This window comes from Rhinolophus ferrumequinum, chromosome 11 (assembly GCF_004115265.2).
Source record: "Rhinolophus ferrumequinum isolate MPI-CBG mRhiFer1 chromosome 11, mRhiFer1_v1.p, whole genome shotgun sequence".
In the NCBI taxonomy this organism is placed as follows: domain Eukaryota; kingdom Metazoa; phylum Chordata; class Mammalia; order Chiroptera; family Rhinolophidae; genus Rhinolophus; species Rhinolophus ferrumequinum.
This window is the reverse complement of record NC_046294.1, coordinates 2,892,258-2,919,346: the sequence shown is the minus strand read 5'-3', so window position 1 is coordinate 2,919,346 and position 27,089 is coordinate 2,892,258. Positions and strand designations below refer to the sequence as shown.

Sequence of the window (27,089 nt, the reverse complement as noted above, 5' to 3'; positions counted from 1 at the left end):
GGGAGGGGACGAAGGCCCACGCACACGTTCACCCCCGCGCCACGCCACCACCCGCTCACAGCCCGGCCGGCATGGCTGCCCTCCCGGACCACCGCGGCGGGGCTCGGGACTCGGTTTTGGCTCCTGCCGGCCTCCAGAGGCCCTTCGGGGGATCCTGGCTGAGATCTGGAGGACACGGGACGGGAGACATCAGAGCCACACTCTGGAAGCCAACGTGGGGCTGGCTTGCACAGCTGCACTTGACCACGAGTCTGCACTTGGGAGTGCCCGTCCTGCCAGGAGGGCTGGGGTCTGTGCTCAGCCGCACCAGAGTCCAGGAGAACGAGAAAGAAGCGCGGCGCAAGAGGCTCCATGAACCCCCTCTTCACGGCCGCTGTGGCTGCTCCCCGGGGCATTTCCTGGTCACACTGCCCGGACGGGGCAGAGGGATGCCCGGCGTGGAGAAGCTGCGTCTGACCAAGTGCAGGACTTACCTTGGAGCGAGGCCAGCCGGCCTGGTCCCCGTCGGCGAGTCTAGTCCTTCCCCCGGCTTGGCCGATTTCTCTCGGTTCATTTGCTGCAGGATCGAGTTCAATTCGCTGATCACGTTTGCTTTTGGGCCTGAGAGAATGGGGCTCTTGACCTCTGGGACGTCACCCCACAACTTGGAGGTCCTTGGCTGGATCCCCTTCACGGTCAGGGGCTGGGCACTGCCAGGCGGCGGTGGGGGTGCGGGTGGGGGGATGACAAAGCTATCCACGTCCTCCTCCACGAGCGCGTCCTGGTGAAGTGCATCGCTCTTGGGGATGAGAGGCTTCACCTTCGGCTTGGGAGGGACAGGGGGCTTGTCAGCCAGCAGGGCCTGTCCATCTGCATAGACGGTGCAGGTATCCACAGTCTCCCCGCCTTCGGAGGACAGCGTGGAGATGCTGGACACCGTGGAGATGGTGCTGGTGGTCTCCAGGTGGTGGTCGCTGCTGCTCCGGCTGTCCACCTCCTCGATCCCGGAGTCCGTGACGGTGTCAAAGCTTTCGGGCGGTGGCAGGAATGAGGCGGGCAGACAGTTGGAAAGGCCAGCCGGCTTCTTGCTGTCTGCAGAGTTGGTGGGTTGGCTGGAGTTCAACGAAGGGGACGGGGAGGCATCATTTTTTTTCTGCTTGACCAAGTCTGTGAGAGCAGGGACGGAAGCAAGGCGGTCGTCAGGGATATCAAAACTGTTTGCGAACTCCAGGGGAGGAGGCAATGGCTCTGTAAAAACAAAATCCTCATCCAGGTCCACGGAGGCCAGAGGTGGGGGAGGGATGCGGAATGGCAAGATCACCGCCTCCTCCATGGAGCCCGCCGTCACCATGGTCCTGCCGGCGGCGGTGGTGGCGGGCTCGGGGCCGGCGGAGATCTGTAAAGCACCTTCGGTTTTGGGAACACTTTCTGGCACCTCAGGCGGCGAGTTGTCCGGCTTCATTTCCACATCTGCTTTCTCATCCTCTTCCTCCAGGAAGTCTTCCGGCTTGGCGGCGTCCACAGTGTGAACCATCAGCAGACCGGCCGACTTCTGCTGGGACGTGTCCACGATGTTGATCAACATGTTCTTCTTGTCATCGCCCTTCCGGTCCTTGCCCAGGTCGCTCTCGTACTTGTTCTCGGTCTCTTGCCGCCTCAGGGGCCCCCGTGTGTTCTGCCTCGTGCCCGTAAGGAAGCCGGCCTCCACGCTGGGCCGCATTTTGGTATCGATGTACAGAGGTTTGTTGAGGTCGGCCTTGGGGGCCTCCCCCTTGGGGCCCTGCTGGGACTCCTTCATGGCTCGGTCCCTCGCGGAAAGTGCCAGGGCCAGCGGGGAGCTGGGGTCCAGCGGCCTCCCTGTGAGTGGGTGGACGTAGTTCTCGGGGCCAGCCACGCCGCCGCTCTTTGGGGGCACTGCAGGGCTGCTCTCGGGCCCCTTGGCTTTGGACGTGGAATTTGGTGGCCTGCCGGCATCACCCTGAGCTCCGGCATCGCCACCACCCACAAAATGGCTCTCGGGCTCCCTGGGCGGCGCCCCGGGTGTCGTGGGCGACGACAGCTGCTCGGTGCCCTCCTCCTCGCCGAAGCCGCCCTCCTCGGTGAACTTGGAGGGCCGCATTCGGGGGGCAGGCGGCCCCAGACCCACGTCCTCGTCGCCCAGGTCTGTGGAGAGGAAGGCCGGCGAGTTCCTCCTGGCTTCAAGCCGCTTCTCTCGGTCGCGCACGGCCCCGGCGATGGCGGCGGCGAAGGGGCTGCTGACGGTGAGGCCGTCGTCGGGCCGCAGCTGGCCCGGCGGCTCCGGGGCCTGCGGGTCGGTCTCCACGCTGCTGCCCTGGCTGCTCTTGCCGCTGCTGCTGGTGGAGGGCTCCTTGACGATGATGGTGGGGATGGCGATGGAGCACGTCTTCTCGGGGCTGTCCTCCACGTTGGACTGCTTCACCAGCACGCCCTTCCGCCGCGCGGGCTTGGCGGGCACATACACGGCCTTGCTCGCGATCTTGCCCACCTCCGAGTACGGGTTTTCGGGCATCTGGCCCCGCCTGCTGCGGACGTTGGCCGGGGCCGTGGGGGCGCGGCTGTACAGGTCGTCGGAATCCAGCGAGTAGCGGTCCAGCTCCCTGCGGTAGTACATCCCCTTCTCTCTCATCATAGTGGCCACCGTGTCAGAGCGAGCCGCGGCGGACACCTTGGCGGCGGGGTTCTGAGTGAACGTGGGCTTAATCGTCCCGTAGACTCGCGGAGTCGGGGACTTGGGGCAGTTGTAGGCAGTGGGGGAGGGCGGTGGTGGGGACGGGGGCACAGACTGCGGGGGGGGCGGGATGTCCTCGGAGGTGTCCGGCATGGACAGGCTTCTGGTGAACTTCAGCATCGGAGGGGCCAGGAACTGCCGCTCTTCCTCCGTGATTCCTGCAAGTACAAGACACGTCAGTCTGGAATCACAACCGTGACGAGCACCCCACTCTGCGCCTCGGGTTGTGCACACTCAGTGACGGTCACAATGCACGCTTGCTCACAGGACGCAGCATAAGCCGCAATGCACAATGCCAGGAGGTTCCGAGCCGGAAAAGGGAGAAAGGAGAAGGGAAAAGGGGAAAACGAAAGGGAAAAGCACAGGACGTGGAGTGCGTGCTGCTGATGTGCTCCGTTTGTGCTGCCCAGAGCGCCGGGCACCCCACCTCCTTGAGCCACATGTGTGCGTGCGTGTGTCCATGTGTGTGTGCACGTGTCGGGGCGGGAGCTGGGAGGAATCAGGAGGCATCTGTCCTTTTAGGGTTGTCAGGGCCCCTGGGGGTGTTTAGGGTCTGGGGCTGAGGCTGCCACGCTGCCCATGTAAACAAGGCAAAGGGCGCACGGGTTGAGGGCACTGCTGCGTTGGCGGATGTGACATGACAGGTGCCACTGTGTGCAGTGCAAGGAGCATCAGAGTGCCGTCGTCCTGCCCAGGTGTGCAGGGAGGCCTGCCACCCGTCACCCTGGGGTGGTCTCGCCCAGGTGGCGGGAACCCATTTTGTGGCCTGACTTCTGCAGGCCACCTGAGGGCTTGAGGGTTCTGGAGCCCCCCCGGCCCTCGGGAGGATGCCGGAATTATTGGGGGAGGGAGCTAAGAGCCTGCGGGCTGGGCTGAGGGCTGTGGCCATTACCACAGCCATCGTGAACCAGGGCCGGAGCCCGGCTGGTGTGGCATGAAGTCAAGTCGTGTCCCAGGACATGAGCCAGTGCAACCCATGGATGCCAGACGAGAGAAGGCGCCGAGGGCCTGTGGTGGTGACAGTGGGTGTCCCAGGCGGGCGTCCCAGCCACGTCGGCCCCAGCAGTTCTGTGTGTGTGTGTGTTGAGTAGGTGAGCTTTTTAGACTGTTTCCAATAGTCCAAGATATAAAAACATCAACAGAACGCACTCCAGGAGACGGGGAGCGACACACTCAGACACGGACGCCGACAGACGTGAAGTCACGTGTGTCCCGTCGGAAGCATGCAGGTACTTCAGGGAGGTGACAAAGGAATCACTTTGAATCAAAAAGACTCCTAGAGGCAACTACAACTTATTCCAATGAGAATTCCCGTTCGATAAGGGTATTCCAAATCCAGCTACTCCTTGTGGGAGGAGGGCATCGCGGCATTGCAAAGACGGGCTGCCGACAGGCCTTCCCTGACCGTTTCACTTGTTGGTGGCCTGACAGCTATGTTCCCAAGGAGTAATGATTTAAGAATACACCTTATAGAGTAAACTGGGTTACATTCCAATTACAGACTCCAAACCATAAGGTTCACTAACCTGATAGAAAGATTCTGCTGTCTGACAGGAGGAAATCGATTGTTATTAAGCAGTTAAAGAGCCAGTGACACAACACGGCGTCTGCGCTACTCTGCGTGGCCGAGCACCAGGAAGGGAGGGTCTTAGGAACAGCAGACGCAGCCCCGCAATCACGGAATTGTTCAGCTACCGCCTCAAACTAGTGACCAGGAAGCCACGCCTCCAAGCGCAGTGCCAGGAGGCGTTTCCACAACACAGAGTAATGTTCCAGGGCAGACAGGCTCCCGGGGCGGCGGCCACTCACACTCCTCTGTCTACATGGCCGGGGTCCACTGGTGGCCGGCAGTGGTCTTGACCTCTCAGAGTGTCCATGGTAAAGACAGTGCTGGGTAATCTCACGAGGGCACTGCGTGAGGGTCACGGTTACCCTGCCTTAACAGTCAGTAGGGATCGGTGACATTAACAGGAGAGGTAACGAGTTTTCTGCGACACACGGTAAGGACGACTCTATTAGAATTCGACAACCTGACCCAACCACCCTCAGAAGTGTGTCCACTGAGCTCATCCTACAAAAGGTGGTGGCTGGCAATGCAGTGGGTGGCGGACACAGTGACATAGGACTCACTCCACCTGCCACTCTGACCGGAAGCGCAAGGAGGGGGCTTCCCGGACCGCCCGTCCCACCGGCTCCCTCCCGCCATGTGGCCCCTCCCCCTCTGGCTTCTCTCGGGCGGCTTGGCTTGCAAGGCTGGAGAAGCCGCCCTGGAGGTTGTGTCCGGGGGAAGAAACCTTTCAGACCACCGAGACATACAGAGGGCTCCCTGGTGGGGGAGGCTGGCAGGGTGCCCGCCGTCTAGTGGGCGGGCCTGGGGGCTGGTTAGGGTGGGCTCTGAGAGCCAAGGGCAACCTCTGCGGGGCGGCCACGCTTCTTACCTATTGATTTCTGCCTTCGCATCGTACCTCGAGGGAGGCCCAGAAATGGGCCTTTCGGGCTCCCGGGAACGGTGGGCGTCATCACAGCGATCCCCTGGCGTTCATACACGGACTGCAAACCGGAGGGCTGGGGTGAGATGTGCCTGGACCAGCCCCACCCACAGCGACCGGGCCCAGAAGCACTGGACGGGCAGTGGGCACCTGTCACGTGTTCCCAGAGCACCCAGGTGTCCCACTGGGGCCTGAGCTGTGCCTGTGCTCCCAGCCCCAAGGAACAGCTGTGGCCTGAGACCCTGGAAAGATGCACCCTCCTCTTGCGGGGCCCGGATTTGGTCTCCACGTCTGCACAGCATGGGGTTTGTGACCCCAAACTACAAGGACGGCCATCTCAGTGCACGCTGAGCTGGGAGGCCTGCCTACTTCCCCGGTCCCCAGGGCACAGCCACTCACGTTCATGTCCGAGACGGGTGGAAAGCACCGGCTGGTGGGCCGCTGCTTGATGGTGGCCACCCTGGACTCCATGGCCATGTTCTCTGCTGTGCGGGATGGCTTGGGGGCGGGGACGATCTCCTCGGGCTTATCTGCAGCGTGAACATGATGACAGAAACAGGCATCAGTGACCAAAGTCCCCGGAACACAGTCAGTCAGAAAACGCCAAAGGGCCTCCTGTGTGTTAACCTGGCAGTTAACAGCCCAGCCTCCAAAATCGTGCAGACGGGTGCTGGGCACCGTGGGTGGAGCACGCATGCTTCTGTGTCACATGCATTCACAGCGACACGATCCCGTTCCCCAAACCCTCAGCCCAGGAGGAGATACGTGGACAGGATGGCCCTCAGCCACCGAGGCCTGGAACGCCCTAAAAGTTGTGTCGCCCATGGAGTCATTGCATTCATACTGATGGCACTCAACTAAGTGTCCACTAAGCCAACGCCTGGACTTAAGAGCTCAGAGGTGTGGTCCCTTTGTGACCAGATGCAGGTGCCAGGGCCTAACGGCCCAGCACCCAAGGCTGGAGGCCACTAGGCGGCGTGGGTGTGAAGGAGCCTGGCGGACATCCGAGCCTGGGCTGTGTGGCCAAGTCCCCACCGTTCCCCCAGTAGTAGAATATTCTCGTTTCTTTGTGACAAAGAAAGCCAAGGGTTAGTTATTAGTGATCCCTACAAATTGAGAAAATTTGTTTTAAAAGTTGAAATCGGAAACATTACATTCGTTTGAGAATGTGAAAATGGAAGCCGTGCCTCGAGCCACCCGGCGCCCTGGCTGTGTCTGTAGGAAGCCCACGTCCAGGTACTGGAGGGCCCATGGGAGCCGCTGAAACGGAGACCCACAGAACGAGTCCTCAGTGGGCTGGCCACGTGTCCACCCCCGACCCCTCCGCTGAGGTGCCACCAGGTTTTGCCAGGAATATCCATTTAGGACCTTGTAAGCACAGTGCTCCCCCTTGCCCTCCGGGTCATCTAGAACGTTCTGTCCTCAAGCGTGAGGACTACTTCCAGGCAGCCCTGACCCATTCCACGGTCTGGTGACTCCCTGTGAAGCTCACGTTGCCATAAAGGGCCAGGCCTCTGGGGTCTCGCCCAGACGCCCCGCTGCAAGGCTGGCAGGAGAGGCCATCAGCGCCCAAGAGCTCCAGGCCGAAAGGTGTTCCAAGAACCGTGACGGCCATTTGTAACCCCCCGAGGAGCCCCCAGAGCCACAGCAGCCTCTGAGTCATCAAGACCAGAGGTACCAACAAGAGGGACTCGGGATGGGGAGGGGGTGAGCCGGGCTGGGGACCAGGCAGGAGCCCTCCAGGGCCACCCCAACCTCACGGGGCACCCACAGGGAGGACTGACATCCGTGGAGGCGATTTCCTGCCGAATCCCTAACGAGAGCTGCCTCCAGTCCCGTCCTGCTCCCGGGGTCGGCAAACTACGGCCCGCGGGCCACACCTGTTCTTGTTTGGTCCTCAGCCTGAGGACAGTGTTTGCATTTTTAAGGGATATCGAAAGGACAGGAAGGAGAATGTGCAACAGAGCGCGTGTGACCCGCAAAGTCTGGAACGCCAAAGTCCCAGTTCAGCTGCCCGGGAAACGCTGTTGCTCAGACAGACGCATCCAGAAGGCGCTCCCGTGACACACGCGTTACGGTCAGATCCTTCCGGGTGAAAGATGAGCAGACCCCCCACGCCGGCTTCCTCCCTGTGCTGCTGGGATCACAGCTCTCCTGGCTCTTTCCGCCCCTCAGGGAATTGGTTAGAAACACCCACCTCTCTGCTGTCACGTGCAGTGGGGACACCTCCAGCTGTGGTCACTACCCCAGCTCCCCGCCCCACCCCATCAGCCAGGCCTCGCTCCCCTTGATCGCTGCATGGCTTGGGGTCTTCTCACGGCAGTGGCTCAGGTGGCACTCTGTTGACCTGCTTGGTAAGGTGAGGGGGACCCAAGGGTCCCCGTGGCCCGTCCCTGGAAGATGAGCCCCTTGAAGTGGCTGCTGGCCTTGCTTCAGCCGAGCGCAGGGCAGGGAGTGGGGTCTCCTGGGTTCTGGGAGTTTGTCCCCAGGCGCAGCTCAGCCTGGCTCCCCTGGGGCGTCCGGGAACTTGGACCCACCTGGAGGGAACAGAGTGACTGGAGCCCGGGAAGATACCTTGGGGAGGCACTGCAGATGGACAGCTGTGTGGCTGGCCACGTCTGGGCCTTCCAGTCGGCGAGGGGCCCCGATGGGACGCTCCCCTGTGACGGTGTTCAACTGGGGGATCTTCCAGAGGCTCGTTTCCAGCTGGGCGCTCAGAGTCCGTGTCTTTGGTGCTAAACCTCCCCGAGCAGATGGGGTGATTCACCCCACCCCCAGCACGCCGAGGGCCACTTGGGCGGCATCCCAGACTGCCCCCTGGAACCTTCTCATGCCTGCAATGAGCAGGGAGCAGACTGTGACCCGGGGCCCTCGGGCACGTGGCAGGCGCCCTGAAAACGGCTCACAAGGTGGGCATGCCAGGCGAGGCACAGGCGTGCTGGGTAATCCAAGGGTCCCGGCCCTGGTGGACATCGTAAGGCCTTTGTCCCACAGCTCACCCTGACAAGAACCCGACTATGGGGGCGGGCGGGGGCGAGTCCCATTTTGCGGAGAGAACAGCTGGGGCTCAGAGATGCTTGAGGTCTGGGACCAGGTGGGAGTGTGGGTGAGAGCTGGGTTCCCCAGTCTCTGCACCCCCACCTCGGGCCAGGATGCTGAGTCCTGGGCGGCAGTTACTGTCGGAGTGGTCTGCCAGGTGCAGCTGATTGGAAAGCAGGGGGCGGGTGCATAAAGCAGGGCAGTGTCTGCACCAGTCACACTGCGTGGAGGGGCAGGTCTGGGGTGTAGCTGAGGGTGTGTGCCGTCAGCCGGGGCCATCTTGGACGTGGGTAGCCTGTCTCCTTGGTTTAGGCCCTGGCCCTCCTGCCTCCACCCACCCAAATGTTCTTGTGAAGCAAAGCACACGAGGGCACTCGTGTCTGTGGGGGGAGTAATGTCGCTCTCGTTCCCTTTTCAGTGAGTGTGGTCTGTGTGATTCAAATGAAAAGAGGGACACCCCGCATCGCTTCCCCACGGGGGTGGGGAGGTCCTGTCCCACTCTTGGCTCAAAGGGAGCCTGGTGGCCGGACTGAGGCTCTGCTCGGCCCTGCCCCGAGAGTGTTTACTGGCTTTTAAGAAAAGCATTGCACTGTGACTTCCTGCTTCTCATTCTAGGCTTGTGGGGATCATTATGACTCATTTATAAAAGCCCGGAGTTGGGTCTCTGTTCAGGGACTCTGGGTGGAGAGCATTAGGGATCCAGCCCCCTGCAGTCTTCAAACGAGGGACGCAGTGACTGAAAACAACCCTGCAGACACACGTGAGAACTGCCAAATCTGCCAAATCTGGTAGTGAGTTGATGAAAACACTCTAGAAGTTACCAGCATCTGGAAGACAGGCGTGATGCCCACTGTCCCTGAGCTGCAAACGGCCTGACATGGGGACGAACGCCCTCTGGGGGAGGTGGGGGTCTGTCCAGCACGGCTGGGTCGCATGCGGCCAGGTCCCTCGGGACCCAGAGCAGGGCAGTGTCTTGTCCATCACCCGAGTCCCCCAGCTCGTGGTTCACCCTCCCCCGCAGGCCGACGTCGGGGTGAGAGGGCTTGGAGCGGGAGTCCCCCCGAAACACAGCTTCCCAGAGGAAAACACGGCGTCAACAGCAGCAGATGTCACGACAGGCCACACCGCGGAAGCAGCACGTGGGCGGCCGGTCCCCCGGCTCATCTTCCCAGGAGGCGGCCACGCGGTGGGGAGTGGTGCTGGGAGCCCAGCAGTCCCCGGCCCTCGGGCTCTGAGAAGCCTCACGTCCTCCCAGGGACGGGCCTGGGGCTGCAGCCAGAGGTGCTGGCGGCCCGGGGGCCACGATGATGCTGGTCCGCCCCGAGCCGCCCTGGGCGTGTGGCCGTCGTGTCCTGTTCCCCCTCAGGCCCGAGAGCACTGGTCTGGGGACTCGGGAAGGTCCTCAGGGCACTCCCAGACTCAGCGGAGGGGTTTGAGACGAGGAAATGAAAACTCACGGACTTTGTCATTTGCCTGCTGTCGGGAAGCAAGAGGCAGCTCCCAGCCGGGATCTGAGGCCGTTGTACGGCCGCACCTGTTGACGGACCTGCCGAGTGTCATGACTAACTGCGTGGTTTAGAGACAAGTTCATTCTCACGTAGTCCGGAGGCTGGGATTCTGAAACCCAGGGGTCAGGAGGCTCCCGGGGAGGGTGCTTCCTGCCTCTCCGGCTTCTGGGGGCTCTGGGCGCATCCCTCCGGCCTCTGTCTGTCTGCACGTGGCCTCGGCGTGCCTCTCCTTTGTGTCTATGATTTCCTCTCCTCCTGCGAGGACACCCATTACCGGGTCAGCGCCCACCCCACTCCAGTATGATCTCGTCCTGATGACATCTGCAAAGACCCTATTTCCAAATAAGGTCTCTTTCACAAGTTCTGGGTGGACATGAACTTTGGAGGATACTCTTCAACCAGTACATCTATAAAGGCCAATTTTCTCCAATTCCACACGGCTTTTCTGGAGTGTGACGGACGCTTCTTAGGATGTTAGGCCAATCCTCTGGGAGATGCTGATGGAGGCAACATAACAGGGCCTGGAGAGTTACTGCACACCTACTGTGTGCTGCGGGGCACTGGACCCCACAGCCCCTGGGCCCTGCCGCGTGCCCCTGCTGGAACTGGGTGGGCCACGGCTGCTGGGCCCTTTGGGGTCTCCTTGCCCACGCACCCGCCTCCAATTCCAGCTGGGGTCAGGGAATATGGGCCTCTCAGGACTCTGCCTGTCTGCTGTGTGGGTCGTGTCCTGGACCCAGTTTGGGGTATCTGGCTGCTGGAGGCATCCCCGGGGGAGGTGGGGGCGAGTGGCCGAGGGCAGGCCACAGGCCCCTGAGGCTCTCCTTGCCAACGGGCTTTCTGGGCCAGCTCTGTTACAGGAATGAGTCCTGGGAGCCCACGGTGGAGTGGACAGAGGGGCCATTCCCGCCACCTGGGGGTTGGCTTGGACTGAAGGGGAGCTCAGAGAGAAGCCGAATCTTAGGGCATTTTCTGGGTCCTGGGTACCCACCACATGGCTGACGCTGGGAGTGCCCTGGCAGCCCCTGGGGATTTGGGGGCCCAGGACCACTGAGAGGAAAGGCCACCAGGACCAGCCTGCACCTGGGGACACCATCGGGGGCAACAGGAGGCGCTCCCGCCTCGGTGCTCACGGACCCACGGCCTGGCCCCAGATGTCGCCGCACTGGACCCCAGTGTCGGTGTTTTGGACACTGTGCTGTGCCTTAGCGTCAGTGCCCAGGATCGGGGACAGGACCGCTCCCACCGCCCCCCACTGGAAAAGCAGTTTTGACTCGAAAGTGTTTCTTTTCACTGTTGGGATAGTTGTCTCGAGCAGCCAGGTAAGAAACACCCCAAAATGTGGGTGCTGCTGAAGGAGGAGCCCGAGTCTGTCGGGGGCACATGTGGGGCTTGCCTTTGCTGCTCACAGCGCAGTGACAACGGCCTTCCCACCCCAACCACCCCGGGAGGGGCAGGGACAGGCGTGGCCTGACAGCTCCCTCCTTGCTGGAGCTCAAGGACAGGGCTCCTGCAGGCCTCCTGGAGAGTGAGGGGCTTTCTGGGGGTTCCAGGGACCGCCCCGCCCACGGCAGAGGGGGCCAGCGGCCAGGCCCCCATCCACCTGCCAGGGGCTCCGCCTGCCTGTACCCTGGCCAGCCCGCGGGCTTCAGTCATGATGATGAGGACACGCCTGGGTGGGAAACGCAGAACATGTTGTGGGGACCACAGACGGGAGAAATGAAGCAGACGGAACAGACTGAAAAGGGACGTGTCTGGCGCTGGGGCCCCTTCGCAGGAGCCGGCACAGGGAGAGACAATACATGGTCACGGCACATTCGAGACGCCACGCTGACGGCCACAGAGGGTGTCTCTTCCACAGGGTGTGTGTGGGCAGGGGCAGGAAACAGACACGGGGCTGTCCCCTTACCCTTCTTCTTCCGGACGGAGGCTTGCAAACAGAAAGGGGAGCGTGAGTCCCATGCTGGCAGCGCTCACCCATGTACGTCCTGGGGCTGGACCAGCCCGGCCCTCAGTGTGACAGGTAAGTGGGGCGTCTGGGAGCAGGATGTACCATCTATGCTTTCCCGGGAAGCCACCTCCCAGGGACCTTCCGTTTCCCACAGGCTTGGCTAGTTAATTCTGCTCCCCTGGGCTTTTCTTCCCTCTCGGCCCCTGCCCCTCCCAGCACCCCACCGAGTGGGAAGTGGGTCCCACCAGGGCAAGTGCGAACTGAAAGGTGATTTCCAACTAAGAAGGCCCCACACGGCGAGAGGGCCTGATGGAGGCTGAGGACTCTGGGGACCAACCTGCAGCACCTGTTTGTCCAAGCAGACCCCCCCGGAGCCCCCCTTTAAAGGTGAGCTGCCCACCAGTTCCCCTCGGGGATGCTCGCCGCGGCCCTTCAGGGAGTTAGCGCGGCCCCAGCTGTCTCATTTTAGAAGAGGACGTGCAGCAATTCACACTGTCACCCCATCAGGTACCACGCCAGGCGCAGGGGACAGTGGCGTTTTCCTGGTGAGTCTTGTCAAGGACAGGGCCAGCAGGAGAGGGACTGGCGGGGAGCGCTGGCTCTGGCGGTTGGGCTGCACCGCAGCAGGGGTGCTCTTTCCTAGAAGCCCTGGGCCTGGGCGCCTACCCGCAGATTCAGCCCCAGAATAGTGACGGTGAGGGGTGCTCGCCAGGAGGCAGCCTGCGGGGGAGGGCAGGCTGCCCGCTCCACCGTGTCCACGGTGGACGGAGGGTATGAGAACCCTCCCAGAGGAGCTGCAGGAAGAAAGGCCACCCCGTACCTTTTTTGGGGGGTGGAGGAGGGGAGGGCCAAACCTCCCAGTGAAGGTGGGACCAGGTGGGAACTATGGCTCGGCAAACACCCGTTAGGAGCGCCCAGATTCCCACCCCAGGGGCCGGCTGGGCCTGACCGTGGGTGTTGGGCTCAGGATGAGTGCCAGGTGACCTGCCCGGCACGGAGCTCATTGGCGCCCAACCCCCGGCCTAACCAGCACTCTCGTGCTCTCAGTGGAGCAAGCATTTCAACCTGTGTGTGGGTCAGTCATCATCCTTTCCAAAGTGTCCCTGGGCTCCATGACGACCCCCCAATATGACATTTGACCAGCTCCGGGGCCATCATCCCTCTTTAACAAACACACGGGCCACTGGACCCAGGGCCACGCTGCTCTGATCATGTCCCCACCCACACGATGGGGTCCGATGGCCAGAGTCCTGCTACTCCTTGCAAACCTTTTGAGAAGGTGCCAGGAGCTCCCGAAGCTTGGTGAGCGGCCCACCAGGCCCGCCAATGCCACTGCTACTGGTGTCAAGCCCCCTGGGCCTTGCTAGCTGGTCTGAGCTGGGCACAGGGAGGGCTGGTGAGGTGGGCTTCAAGGGGGTGCCCTCGTCAGTGCGGGGAGCTGTCTGGGGGACACCATGGGGCAGCTTACCTTTATCCACTAGTGAGAGGCCCAAAAATTGAAAATAAAACAATGTTAGATGAACCAAGAAGAGAAAGAGGCAAAACTAGTAGCCCCACCCGAAGCTGGCAGGTGCCCATGGAGAGAGCAGTGGGGCCTGGGAGGGGGCAGGCGAGCGTGCAGAGGGCCATGCAGGTTGGGGGAGCCTTCCCGGCCGGGACTCTTACCGAGCTCCTCCAGCTCCGACGTCATGGACTTGGAGCGCAGCGTGAGCGCCGTGGTCGGGGCACGCTTAGGGGGAGGAGGAGCTGTGGGCAGACAGGAGAGACGAGCCTGAGGCCGACCCTGGCTGCAAGGCCGCCCACCCCAACCCACCTCCCAGGACCACCTGGGCGGCGGGCGGCCCCGGGGCCGGTGGGGTTCTGCCTGGAAGGCGGACAGATGTGGGGAAGCTGGCAGTGTCTGCTGCTTCCACTCGGGCCGTGATGGCTTGGGACCAAGCAGGGAGCTCAGATGGACCTGGACAGGCCCCCGGCCACACCAGGCACCCGGGGTCCCTGCCCTCTTGGTGTGGGCCCTGCAGAGGGGCTGGTCCAGTGCCAATGACAAGTGGGGACTGATGGATCCGGCAGCCTGCGCAGCCCAGGCCGCCGAGGAGCGTCTCAAGAGGGAGGGGATTTGTGTTTGTCCCCCCACCCCCTCATCACGGCAAGGACACAGCCCTCTCACATGTGCTGGTGTCCCTCGCTCCTTTTGAGCAAAGCCTGGGAGCTGCCCTCCTGCAGCCCCGCAAGCAGCTCTCCTCACTCCTTCACCTACTGGCTCCCCTGTCCACAGCTCACAGCCCCTCCTCCAGGCAGGCCTCCCTGGCTGTGCCACCGGCTCTCTCTCCCAAGCTCAGGCTGAGGGCTCCTGATGGGCTGGGTGGGAGGGGCCACCCTTGCTCATGTTAAACAAACGCGGCGATGCTGGAAGAACTAAGGGCTACTCCAGTCTCTTCCCTGCCAAGGGGACCTGGGGGTGCCTGCTCCCTGCTCCTGTATAGGCCTCACTCAGCCCCAGTGTCCCCCAGCTACGACCCCTCAGGAAGGAGGGTGGGCCAGAGTCACCGCAGGGGTTCAGCAAGCTCTGTAAAGGGGACGGATGGACCTCGCCCTTCCACGGGTACAGGCTGAGTGCGGCCGAGACCCATCGCCAGTGACCGATGCAGTCAGGTTGGAGCAGGAGCCCCCCAGGTCCCCCTCTGCTGAGCACAGCCCTTGCCTGAGGCCACCACTGCTCCATGGGCAAGCTCCAGAGTCATCTCCTAACCTCCCTTCTGGCTTCTTTCCCTGCTTTCAGGGGGCCCGGATCCCCGAATGGAGAAGATGGGGGACACACCTGAAAGTGCCCAAACCCACCCCCAGCCATCCCTCCCACAGCCAGGGCTCGTGGCTGGGCCAGTGGGGCAGGGGTGAGGCAGCATGGAGCAGGCACCTTTCTTCCTGGCGGTGTCATCTGGGTCGAGATTCCTGGTCACTGTGACCACCTTGAGGACGAGGTGATTCCCTCCCTGACGGATCATGTTCACCACCTGCCGGTGGCCCACCTTCACGACGTTCTCACTGTTCACCTGCAGGAAGACGGGCGGCCATGAGACAGGACACTCAGCGCCCCCTGAAGTGCACCCATGAGACCAGACGCAGCGCCCCCCAAGGGTCATCAGCCCAGACAGGAGACGCAGTGCCCCCTAAAGTGCACACGTGACACAGGAGACACAGCGCCCTCCAAGGGGCAAGGGCAGGCTGCCATCTGAGACTCGCGTGGTTTTGGAACCAAAGGTGCTCTCAGGGAAACTGGCAAGAAATTGGAAGGAAACTGCTGGCAGTGTCACCATGGTTAGGCGGCTGGGGAGACTGGGAGGGGCCCGGGCCACTCCCCTGGCACAGGGCACTGTCCCACTGAGCCAGCTTGCGCTCTGTGGCAGCCGCGTGGGCACCCATGCGCTCTTAGGTGCTCACTTGGGCAGACCCAGGGGCATTGTCCTGGCCACCAGCTACGTGTGAAAAGCGGGATGGAAGTTTGCAGGGTCCGGTCCGCAGCGCTACGCTTTCTCTTTTCATAGTCAGGAGGAAACACACACTTAATTGCTTCTCACATATTTCGGGCCGCGTATCACACTGACACGGCCTATTTCCTCTGGGTGCACCCACCCTCCCCCTCTCCCACCGTGGACCCCAGAGAAGGCATGAAACATGGCTAACAAGGCGCCAAGAGCAGTGAGTCCTCTGCCCTGCTCATGGTGGGGGGGTGTCGGGGAGTGCACTGTGCTCCAGGGAACCCCCCATGCTGCCTCCACAGTGGCGTTTGGGAGTTCTTAGCACCTTTCAGATCCCGTTACCTCCCCTTTACCTCCATTCGTCCCCACTGTGACGAATACACATGGTACAGAAGCAGAAATGGACCCAAGGTGACATCCTGCAGGTAGAGGCAGGGCTGGTCCTCGAAGCCCAATGCCTCAGACCCTTTGCAGCGCACAAAGCTCGTCCAGCTGCAGACCTGCTCTGTCCCCCATCTCACCCCCACCCCCACCATTAAATCAGAGCAACGACGATGGAGTGGGCGGCGGGGGCACAGAGACTGAGGAGAAGAGAGCTTCACCCTGAGCCGAGCCTCCCTCGGTTACAGGTGTTTGGGCCCACAGGACAGACCATCTCCAGGGGGCTCTGGACCTGCCACCCCCACAGCTCCCAGTTCATGACACTCCAGGCACCGTCTTTGAAGAAAGGAAACCACCCCGATTGTAAGGAACGAAGATGAAGCCGTACCAGTCCCTCTTTTGTTGCACTTCTTTCTCCGGCTATGAATTCCGTAAAAACCTTTCAAGTCCAGTGTACCCACAAACAACTTCACAAGGCTCGGTGCACTTCCACAAACCCCAGTGAGAAGCACAAGGTGGCGGCTCCCCACAGGTGAGCAGGTCTGTTCTGATGGCTTTTCCAGGCTCGGTGCCCGGCGGGAGGACTCGCGTGGGGCACAGTCAGGCCCTGCAGCCGGAGGGCAGACTGTGCTGGGCACGGTGGGCAGTAGGGCGAGGGGGGCCGGAGAGTTGGGGAGACCAGGATCAGGGCTGGAACCACCGATGGCTCCACGGGGGGAAGAGGGAATGCTGGGACAAGGCACCGCCAGGTTCCCCCCCTTCCCCAGTAGCTGTGAGTGTGGGGTACCACGCAGACATGGGGAGCACAGCCCAGGGAGCGGCCTGAGGCTCTGGGGAGATGACCCGGCAGCAAAGACAGCCTCCAGCGGCCCATCTGCAGAACCTTCCTGGTCAGGCCCGTGCGAGGCTGTGGGCACAGGCGAGGACGTGACCTTGCTGTAGTCAGGTGGGGACCAGCTGCCAGGCTCAGGATGGTCTCAAGTGCAGGGCGGGGCTCCAAGAAAGCCCGTGTCACCTTATTTAATCCTGCCACACAGCATTCCGACGCTCGGGGAGACACGAGGCCGAGTCGCTGGTAAATGGGGGAGTCAGGCTCTTGTGGCTGGGGGGCAGGAGGGCACTCAGCAGGGAGGCCCACTGGGGACCCGACCTCTGGCCTCTGACCTCAGTCCGGCCATTGTGCAGCCAGCCCCACTGCGGCCCGCTGACCCCGCAGCCTTGGGCCTCACTCCCTAGAAGCCGGGTCCTCCGGAACCTTCTGTGTCTTCGTGTTTTTGGCAGCTGGATGCTGCCCTCCAATGCCCCTGGCCAGGGCGGGCCTGGGCCACACTGGGGCGGGCCTGGGCCACAAGCGGCTGGAGAATCCCTTTTCTCTGAAGTGTCAGACACGGCGACGTAGGGACTGTTTTGTGAAAGGTTCTCCCAAAGGAAAGAGTTGCTAATGGTGGATTCTCAGGACCTCAGTGACTCCAGCACCATCCCCGTCCTTCAGGCCCCAGCTCCCGTGATGGCATCCCCTACGTCCTGGGTGACCTGGAGTGGCCCACACAACCTCTCTGTGCTCCAGCTGCCTGGTCCACGAAATGTGGATGATGCAGGTCCTGCCTCCTGGGTCACCTCATCCCAGGGCTGACCCCGTGCAGCTTCCTTGTCCCAAGCCTGGCACCTCCATATCTGAGGGGCCCTGGCCCACCGTTTCTGAGAAGCCGCTGTCCCCCACTGAGCTCCTGATGACCGACCAGGGGAAGTGATGTCTCAGTACCCGCCCTGTGGGCGTGACCCCGGCAGTGGCAGGAACGGCTGGTGAGAGCTCGAGGGAAAATGCTTGACTGTCCCCGGAAACACTGCTTGGCCTTCTCGGAAAACCTGATGGCAAAGGGGCTGGACTGGCTCAGGCCGCCTGGTGCTGAGCTGGGGTCAGGAGTTCTTGGGCATCGGGCTCCCCTTGGATCCCTGAGATCTGCCAACACAGATGCTGAGAGCGCCCCTGACAGAACCTGACTGCACTGCACCGCCTGTGCCGCCCAGGACACCGGGGTTGGGGTTCGTGGGGTGCCAGGGTCCTGGTCTCAGGAGCGAAGGTGCCGGATGACCCAGCTCCGCCTGCCTGGCCGGGCACAGAGGATCCATCCCGACCCACTGCCCACAGCCCTTTCCTCTGATTACCCCCACCCCCGCCAATGCCCCGTAACCTCCACTCCAACCGCCCTCGAGGGTCGGTCCTCAGGACTAAGCCCAGGGCTGGCTGGATCCTGCCCCCCGACCTGCCCTGGGGTGTCTCCTCACGTCCCCAGACACACCTGCTAGGGGCCGTGCTGCGTCCCCCCAGATTCATGTGTTGACATCACCTTAGGATGCGACTGTGGTTAGAAATGGGGTCCTTGCAGATGACCAAGTCAAGGAGACGTCGCTAGGCTGGGCCCTGACCCTAAATGACTATGTCCTTATAAAGGACACGCCCACGGAAACGCCGCGAGAGGATGAAGCAGAGATGGGCTGATGTCTCTACAGCCCGAGGAGCTGGGGAGCGCCCGGACCAGACGCTGCCTCACGGCCTCGCCTGGGGGACCCAGCCCTGCCACCCCCGTGCCTGACTTCCGGCCCCCAGGACTGGGAGGGAGTGAGCGTCTGTTGTGTAAGCCGCCCGTCCGGTGCTTTGCTACAACATCCTTGCCTTGCTCGAGCGGGCGGCCTTGACACGTGTGGCCTCAGCAGCAGGGTCCCTCCTTCTTGGAAACCACCCACTCCCAGACCCTGCAGGGCTGGGGCCTCCGTGACCTGGTGACGGTGACGCGACTCCTTTCTCACGCAGCCGGGTATCTGGGCTCATTCTGCCTCCCTCTCCTTCAAACCCAGGCCATTTTCCCGGCCAGACAGGAGGCCACTCCCTGAAGCTGAGACCTCATGTGACAAACCCACTTGCCAGGAACCTGCCCCAGCCCCTCCCTGGAGACTCTGCAGAGCAGCCCACTATCCTCCAGCCTGTGCAGTGACATCTCTTGCCCCCAGGCAGGTGGGATGGAGCCAACAGGTGACTCGGGAATGACTGCTTTTGGTTAGAGGGGCTGAAGGCGCAGATCCTGGGGCTCTGGTCCCCCCAGACCTACAGAGGTGGGGCACGTGCTCCAGCTGGCGGGAGCCACAGCCCGACGCTGCTGCCGCAGATCCAGCACCAATGCCAGGGTGAGTGTCACGGGTGGGATTCTGGCAGCAGGGAGAGGGAATGCCGAGGGAAAATGAAAGCAGGAGCCCGGGTGGGGACAGGCTGTACTGGCAGGAGCCCTTTGGCCCAAGGATGTGTTTGTACAGAACACCTCCCCTCCCCCACCCCACAGAGGTCCTATCAGAAACCGTCCCCTTTCAGTGGGGCCCTCACTGCATCCGGAACGTGCTCGCTGAGCTCACTAAGAAGACGCTGTCTTTCTAGGCTCCCCCATTGCCACCACTGGACTCAGGTCCTGTCTTCCTCCTCCTCTGTTCTCTGTCCTGAGGGAGCCCCTCTGCAGGAAGAGGGGTACCCTCCACGATGGGGTGCCGGGGCAGGGTCCAAGTTCCCCCCTTCCTCACCTGCAGGGGAGCACCTGCCTCCGGAGGGTCATGTGTCCCTGGGCGGGGCACGCACTGCTGGGAGCCACACCCCCGCTGCCTCCCCTTCCCGTGAAGACAGGGTGGTGCTGATTCCTGGACAGAGGACCATCCTCTCCAGCCCACACAGTGGCGACAGCCCCCCCACAGAGCCCGCGCTGACCACGGGCCTCACCCCCCTGCTCTCCCCTCAGGATGCCCACCTGAAATTCTCATCCTGCTTTGCAAAGTAAATACGCTTTGAATGGAGTCTTTCCCCAAAAGCAAAAACCATGCCAAGGTCAGGGCCGCAGGCAGTGTAGGCTTTCGCGGATCAGCTGCCGGTGTGCAGGTGGGCACAGAGGTGCCAACTGGCGTGTGCTGCGATACCTATAAATATCCTTCCACGGGAAGAGCAGGCAAAGGCACAAGGTGACACACCGCAACCTTGAGGAGACAAGACCAGGACTGACTGAGGCGGGATGGGAACACTCCGCTACCTTCTTCTTCCCAGTGTAGGCGGGACATCGCAGCAGAGAGCAGAGCTGTGCTGTGAATTGCCCAGCCTTTAAACAAACTGAAAATTCAGTTTATTTAGCCTGCAATGGGGCTTGGGGACCAGCCACTGTCCTTAAAACTGATGCTGGAAACTGCTCGTGTGGCGCGGGAAACCTCAGAGATTGACTAGATGAAATGCTTGCTGTTTCCTCAGCTGCCCACGTTGGCATCTTCAACATTCCCGGGGTTCCGGTGTCCCTCAAAACACCTGGACCTGCAATTCTGGCATGCTGCCACCAGGAGGAGGTGTGTGTGCCTCAATCACCTGCCACATGTACGGAAGGCTGAGCCAAGAGCTGGGGCGCCTGGGGTTACAGCCCTGCACAGAGAGAAACTGTCCACAGGCACAGATCCAGTTCTCTGTACGAAAGGGTACCATACCTCTCCGTGCACCGCCCTTCCATACAGATGTGGAGTGGTTACGGAGGGAGGAAACCATGGGCCATGTGCTGACAGAAGGCAAGAACCCAAGCCCGGCCCCCACCACGATTCAGGGAACTTCTGTGAGCAGTGGGGGCACAGGCTGTCCTCTGCACACTTTCGTACCTTTCTAAATAATTCTCTCCTTCCACTTGTTATTTAAAACATCAAACTTGTATGTGCCCGTGGTTTAAAGAGTTCTTCTACAAGCTTGGGACAAAACCAACAGGACCCACCACCTCGCCCCACTTGTCATTCCCAAAGCCTTCAGCCCGTTCTTTCGGTCCTTATCACTGCGTCCCTAAACCTGCTTATACTGTTGCTCCTTGATGTTTGCTTACACTTTAGATACAATCTACTGACACAGCACTATGGGAAATGGTGACTCAGCTCAGGGTTTCTCAACAGTGGCTCTATTGCAAATTTGGAACAATGAAGGCACGGCTGTGGGTGTGCGTATAGGATGCTCAGCAGTGTCCTTGGGTTCCACCCATTTTCAACATTCCCTTCCTCCTAAATGTGACAACGAAGAGTGTTTCCAGGCATTGCCCCAAATGTCCTCTGGGAGTCCAAAGTCACCCTCAGTTGCGAGCCACTAATTTTGTCTTTTCTTTCATCCTCCCCGCCCCCCCCAACCATTTTCCCACGGCTTCCATCCCCCAGTTACAGTTCCATCATAATTTTAACTAGCTCCACATTCTAGATTTACATCATTACTATGCAATATCTATTCATAGCTAAACGACATAGCATACTATGGTTACTCTCTCTTTTCCCCATACGTTTTGCGTTCCCTGGAGTGAAATAATTTCCTGTTGCTTGTTTATTGGTTTAATTTTCTATGTACTTAACAGTAATTCAAATCCAAACACTTCCTAATTATGTAAGTCTCTTCTAAAAATCTTCAAATACATCGGGTACTTTGTCTGTCTTCTTGAAGAAATTGCTCCTGAAGACTCTCTCTGTGTTCTCTAGGCCTGTGTCCCCATTACTGTCACCCTCAGGATTCCTTCTGATTTTCTCTTGTGTTGGATCTCCAGACTCTGTGTATATATATATTTGGTTCAAAACCTCATTATATTGGTAGAGGACATTCTCCACTAGCTTCCCAATAAAAGGAGTTTGGGATATCATTATTATTATTATTGTTAGAGACCGTGCCTATTTGAAAACAGCTTTATTTACATACTTAAATGGTAGTTTGGCTGGGTATAAAATTCGAGGTTGGAGGGTAAGGTAAAGTAAGCTCTTAGGACTGACTCTTCTACAGGAAACAACTATAAAGTCTGGACAAAATATACCCCTGCACCCCTAAACCCAAACAAACACAGGTCCCTGAAAGCTCTGGAGAATGAACAAAGGAAGGCAGATTTTGGACAGGAGGGGAAATTGGAAGCTTTGGGCCATGGACAGAGGGTGGTGTAGGTCACGATGATAGAAAACTCCAACTTTTCTGGGCTTGAGAAATCAGAGGACAGAGCTGAAGGTGGCCACAGCTGCCAAAGTGGGGAAGAATCCCAGAAAAGAGAATCAGAGAAGAGTAGTGTCATGTTCTGTGTGCAAACTTTCCCCAAATCTCTGGTGGATATCTGAACTGTACAAGCACAGGGCTGACTCAAAACAACTTGCTAATAAGGCTAAAATACCTGAACTGAAATTTGAGCTGTTGCTACTACAAGCCAGACAGTTTGCAATTTGAGTCTAACCAAGGTAATTATCAGCGAAAACATTGACACTCATCCAAGAAATGTAACAGACTCCAGAGTGGCCACCATACAACAGTCACAATATTCAGACTACAACACAAACTTACTTGATGAACCCAGAGATGACCTCAATGATGAAATTCTCAGACAAGGACTTCTAAGCAGCTATTACAACAATATTCAATTAAGGAAAATATACTCACAATGCATAAAAGATAGGAAATCTCAGCAAAAAAAAAAAACAAAAGAAAAATGTAAAAAGAATTAAGCGGAAATTTTAGAACTAAAATACAATATGTAACATTTTAAAACACACTGGATGGGCTAAATAGCTGAATGGATATAAATGAGTAAAGAGTGAACTTGAAGACGCATCAGTAGAGCTTATTCAGTATGAAAAACAGAGAGAAAAGATTTTCAAAAGTGAACCAAGACTTAAGGATTTGTGGGACAATGTCAAACAGTCTAACATAAGGATACTTAGAATCCCTCAAAGTGAGAACATTAGAGTCCCAGAATAGAGAGAGAAAATGGGTCAGAAAAAATATTTGAATGACTGTGGACTTCACATTAGAAACTATGGAGATAAGAAGCGTGTGGAAGAACATCTTAAAAACAACAACCTAGAATTCTACATCCAGTGAAAATATCTTTAAAGAATGAAGGCAAAATAGACATTGATAGATAAACGAAAACCAAGAGAATATATCGCCAGCAGACCTGCACTATAACAAATGAGAACAAATGAGAAAGGAAGTTCCTCAAGCTGGAGGGGACTGATACTAAGTCTTCAGAAGACACAATGGATATCAGAAATGGCAAAAAAAAAAAAAAAAACCTTAGATAAAATATAAAAGATTATTTTCTCTCGTATTAAAAATTAGATATGACTGTTTGAGGTAAAATAATACTGTTTTGTGGGGTTTACAGTGTAAGGAGATGTAATACCTACGACAATTGCTGCATAAAGGAAGGCAGGAGTGAGGTAGATATATCCATAGAGTTGCAAAGTTTTTATAGCTCATGTGAAGTGTGCAATAAGAATTCTGACTGTGAGTAGTTAAGGATGTATAATCCCAGAGCCGCCAGTACAAAGAATGTAAGGAAGTACAGCTAAAAGCCGATAAATTAAAATGAAGTTCTAAAAATAGTCGAATAATCCAAAATAAAGCAGAAAAGGGGAGGAGAGGAAAACAGAAGAGATAAACAGAAAACAAATAACCTGGTAGACCTACATTAAACAGCACCGATAATTATATTAAGAGTTAATGGGATAACACTCCAGTTAAAGAGCAGATATTATAAAAGTGGATTAAAAAGAAAGACCTAACGATGTTCTCTTTGTATTTTAAATACAAAGATGCAGAGAAGTTGGAAGTAGATAAATGGGGAAAGATATTCCATGGGTAGAATGGCTATATTAATGTCTGACAAAAGAAACTTCAATCACTTTGGAAAACAGTTTGGCATTTCCTCAAAATGTTAAACATAGAATTATGACATGACCCAGAACTCCACTCCTGGGTATATTCAAGAGAAGTGAAAACATGTGTTCACAGAAATCCCTGTACACAAAAGTTCATAGCGGCATTATTCATAATGGCAAAAACGTGGGGTGGGCGGAATGGGCTTGATTGTAATGGGTACGAGATTTCTTTTTGGAGTGACAAAATGTTCTAAAATTACACTGTGCCCATGGTTGCACAACTGTGAATACACTAAAACCCTCTGGACTGTATACTCTGAAAGGTTGAGTTTTATGGTATGTGAATTATATCTCAATAAAGTCATTAAAAAAAGACTTCAGGAAAAGGGCATTACCAGAAATAAAGAGGGACGTTTCATAATTATACAAGAGGTAATTTATAAGGAGGACATAACAGTCATAAATATTTATGCACCTAATAACTGAGCCTCAACATAATAAAGCAAAATTCGACAGAATTAAAGAAATAGACAGCTCTGCAAACATAGCAGGAACCGATAGGACAGCTGGACAAAAAATGGAATAAAGACAGATGGTCTGAGCAAACACCTTGTCCTAATTGATACGTACAGAACACTATACCCAGCAACTACAGAATGTATGTTCTCTCCAAGTGCATATGGGACTTCCACCAAGACAGATGACATGCCAGGCCACAAAATGCTAGGTTGGACATAACTTTCCTCTCAAAATTTGAATGTTGTGCTTAATTTACTTTAGTTTCTGGGTTTGTTATTGAGCGATCTCGTATCATTCATGTTTCAATACTTTGTACAGACACCCCCACCCCCTCTCCGCTGCCCTCTGTCCTCCAAACTGGAGAACTTGGAGATGATCTTTTCATTCGAGTTTTCTGAAATTTGTTGTTGTGTGTTGGTGTGGCTCTGTTTTCATCTCTTATACTGGGTACTTGTGAATTCTTTTCCATCAGGAAACTCATGTCCTAGTTCTAGAAAGTTTCCTTCAATTATGTCTTGAACATATCCTTTCTTTCATTTTCTCTTTGAGGCATCCTTATTTGGCACATGGTGGACCTTCTGGACTGGTCCTCTAATTTCATTACCTTTCATCTTCAAATTTTCACATCTTTATCTTTCTGGGAGATTCTTTTCAAATTTATCTTTCAATGCATTTATCAAAATCTTGACATCTGCTACAATGTTTTTAAATTCAAGTGCTCTTATTTTGTTCTCTGCTTTAAAAAAGAGCATTTCTGTTCTTACCTCAAGGATGTCCTCTCTTCTTTTGTCTCACTGTGTATATGGACACTATTTTTTTTTTTTTAAATTGTTTCCTCGATTTTTTCACAGTACCTTTGTTTTGGGCTCCTGCTCTGACACTGATTCTTCCAACGCCTGGTGCTTCATGGCAGGCTGCTCGTATTTAAGAGTGACCCCAAGCAAGCTGAATTCTATCTCAGCCAGTTATTTTATGAATACTTTATAAACTTTACAATACTTTACTAAACTTTATATGGACAGGTAGAAGACCCAAAATAGCCAACATATTATTGAAGGAGAACAAAGTCAGATGACTGACGTTATCCAACTTTAGGACTTCCTGGAAAGCTACAGTAATCAAGTAGTGGAGGAAGAATAGACAAATAGATCAACGGGACAGAACAGAGAGCCCAGAAATAGAACCACACAAATACAGTCAACTGCTCTTTGACAAAGGAGCAAAGGCAATTCAGTGGAGAAAAGATAGTCTTTTCAACAGATGGTGCTGGAAAAACAGGACACCCACATGCAAAAAAAAAAAAAATCTAGACACAGACCTTATACCTTTCACAAAAATTAACCCAAAATGGATCATGGACCTAAATGTAAAATGTGACACTATAAAACTCCTAAAAGATAATGTAAGAGAAAATCTAGGTGACCTTGAGTTTGGCAGTGACTTCTTAGATACAATAGCAAAACCACAACCCATAAAAGAAAAAACTTGATAAGTAGACTTCATGAAAATTAAACACTGCTCTGCAAAATGTACTGTGTCAAGAGACTAGGACAAATCATGGACTGGGGGAAAATCTTCAGAAAACACTTATCAGATAAACTGGCACCCACAATACATAAAGAACTGTTAAAACTCAACAATAAGGAAAAAAAAAACCCAATTAAACAATGGGCAAAATATATGAAAAGACACCTCACCAAAGAAGACTTACAGATGTCACATAAGCATATAAAAATGTGCACCACATCATAACAGATTTGGGAATTACAAACTAAAAGCACAATAACATACCTCTACACACACCTCTTAGAATGGCCAAAATCCAAAACACTGACATCGTCAAATGCCGGCGAGGATGTGGAGCAACAGGAATTCTCATACACAGCTGGTGGGAATGCACAACGGTGCAGTTTGGGAGACACTCTGGCAGTTTCTCACAAAGCCAAACAGATTCACCCACAATGCAGCAATCACGCTCCTTGGTATTTAGCTAAATAAGCTGAAAACCTATGTCAGACAAAAACCTGCAGATGGATGTCCAGAATTGACAAAACTCGGACACACCCAGATGTTTTTAATAGGCAAGTGATCCATCCAAACGAAGAAATACTATTCAGTGATGAAAAGAAACAAGCTTATCAAGCCACAGAAAGACACGGAGGCACCTTAAATGCATCTTGCTCTGTGAATGAAGCCAGTCTGAAAAGGCCACATACTGTATGATGCCAACTACGTTATTCTGCAAAAGGCAAAATTATGGAGACAATAGAAAGATCAGTGGTTGCCAGGATTGGGGGAAGGGCGGGATGAACAGGTGGGTCACCAGATTTTTAAGCAGTGAGACTATTCTGTGTGATACTGTCATGGTGGGTACGTATACTTAGACACGTGTCTAAACCCACAGAATGTACACCGCCAAGCGGGAGCCCTCATATCAACTGTGGACTGGAGTTAACCAGAATGTAGCAATGTTGGATTATCAATTCTGACAAATGTAGGACCCAAGAGCAAGGTGTTAAGAAACGGGAAATGGGAGGGTGGGGAGGGTGAGGGATTGTATGGGAACTCTCTGTACTTTGCCTTCCATTTGCTTCAGTAAATTAAAGTGGCTAAAAAATGAAATCCATTCATTAAAAAAGCTCATTTCTACAATTTTTTATTAGGGAAAAATGTCCCATAAGCATACAAAAGCAGCGCGACGACTGTACTGGAGCCCTGCGGTCTGGGAAGCCAGCACCACCAATGGCTAACTCAGGGAGTCTTCATGCCCCCAAGCCACCCCCTGCTCCCCATTCCGTGAAGCAGATTCCAGCTTCCTATTACCCTGCACCAAAGCAGCTCAGCGTGGCTTTTATTAAAAGACAAGCCTCACACTAAAAACATAACCACCACCCCATGAGGACACCGAAAAGGCAACTACGTCCTCATATCATATCAAACACCCATCATGGCTGAGATTTCCCCCACTGTCTCCTCACTGTCCCCAAGCGCACAGCTGGCTTCTTGGAACCATGAGCTGAGCGAGATCTAGGCGTTCCATCTGGTTGGCTTGTGCCGTCCGTCTTTTAAATTACAGGTTTCCTCGTTCCTCTTTTGTCCACTTGCAATTCATTCATTTGCTGAAGAGACAAAGTCACCACACCCCCTCGGTTTTGTGTATCATGTCCCTCTGTCCTCTGGATCCCAACTGTCCTCTTTGGAAGGAAGTCACTTCACACAGGCACACCCAGGGCTGGGCAGCTATGACCCTTTTTCTGAGGGCGGGGCAGCGACATAAATTTTAGGAACTCCGTGGGGAAGATCTGTCTCTCCTCCTCTCTTATT

The 27,089-nt window shown here is 56.3% G+C and overlaps 1 protein-coding gene across 1 annotated transcript in view; it reads right to left on the bottom strand.

Moving 5' to 3' along the window:
• SHANK2 (SH3 and multiple ankyrin repeat domains 2) overlaps nt 1-27,089 on the bottom strand; it is a 471,028-nt gene that overhangs the window by 16,066 nt on the left and 427,873 nt on the right. Inside the window, 8 exon segments of the mRNA XM_033119735.1 lie at nt 474-2,886; nt 4,255-4,275; nt 5,167-5,278; nt 5,617-5,747; nt 11,674-11,694; nt 13,184-13,192; nt 13,381-13,461; nt 14,630-14,765. Of these exon segments, the coding sequence (XP_032975626.1) occupies nt 474-2,886; nt 4,255-4,275; nt 5,167-5,278; nt 5,617-5,747; nt 11,674-11,694; nt 13,184-13,192; nt 13,381-13,461; nt 14,630-14,765 (2,924 nt within the window).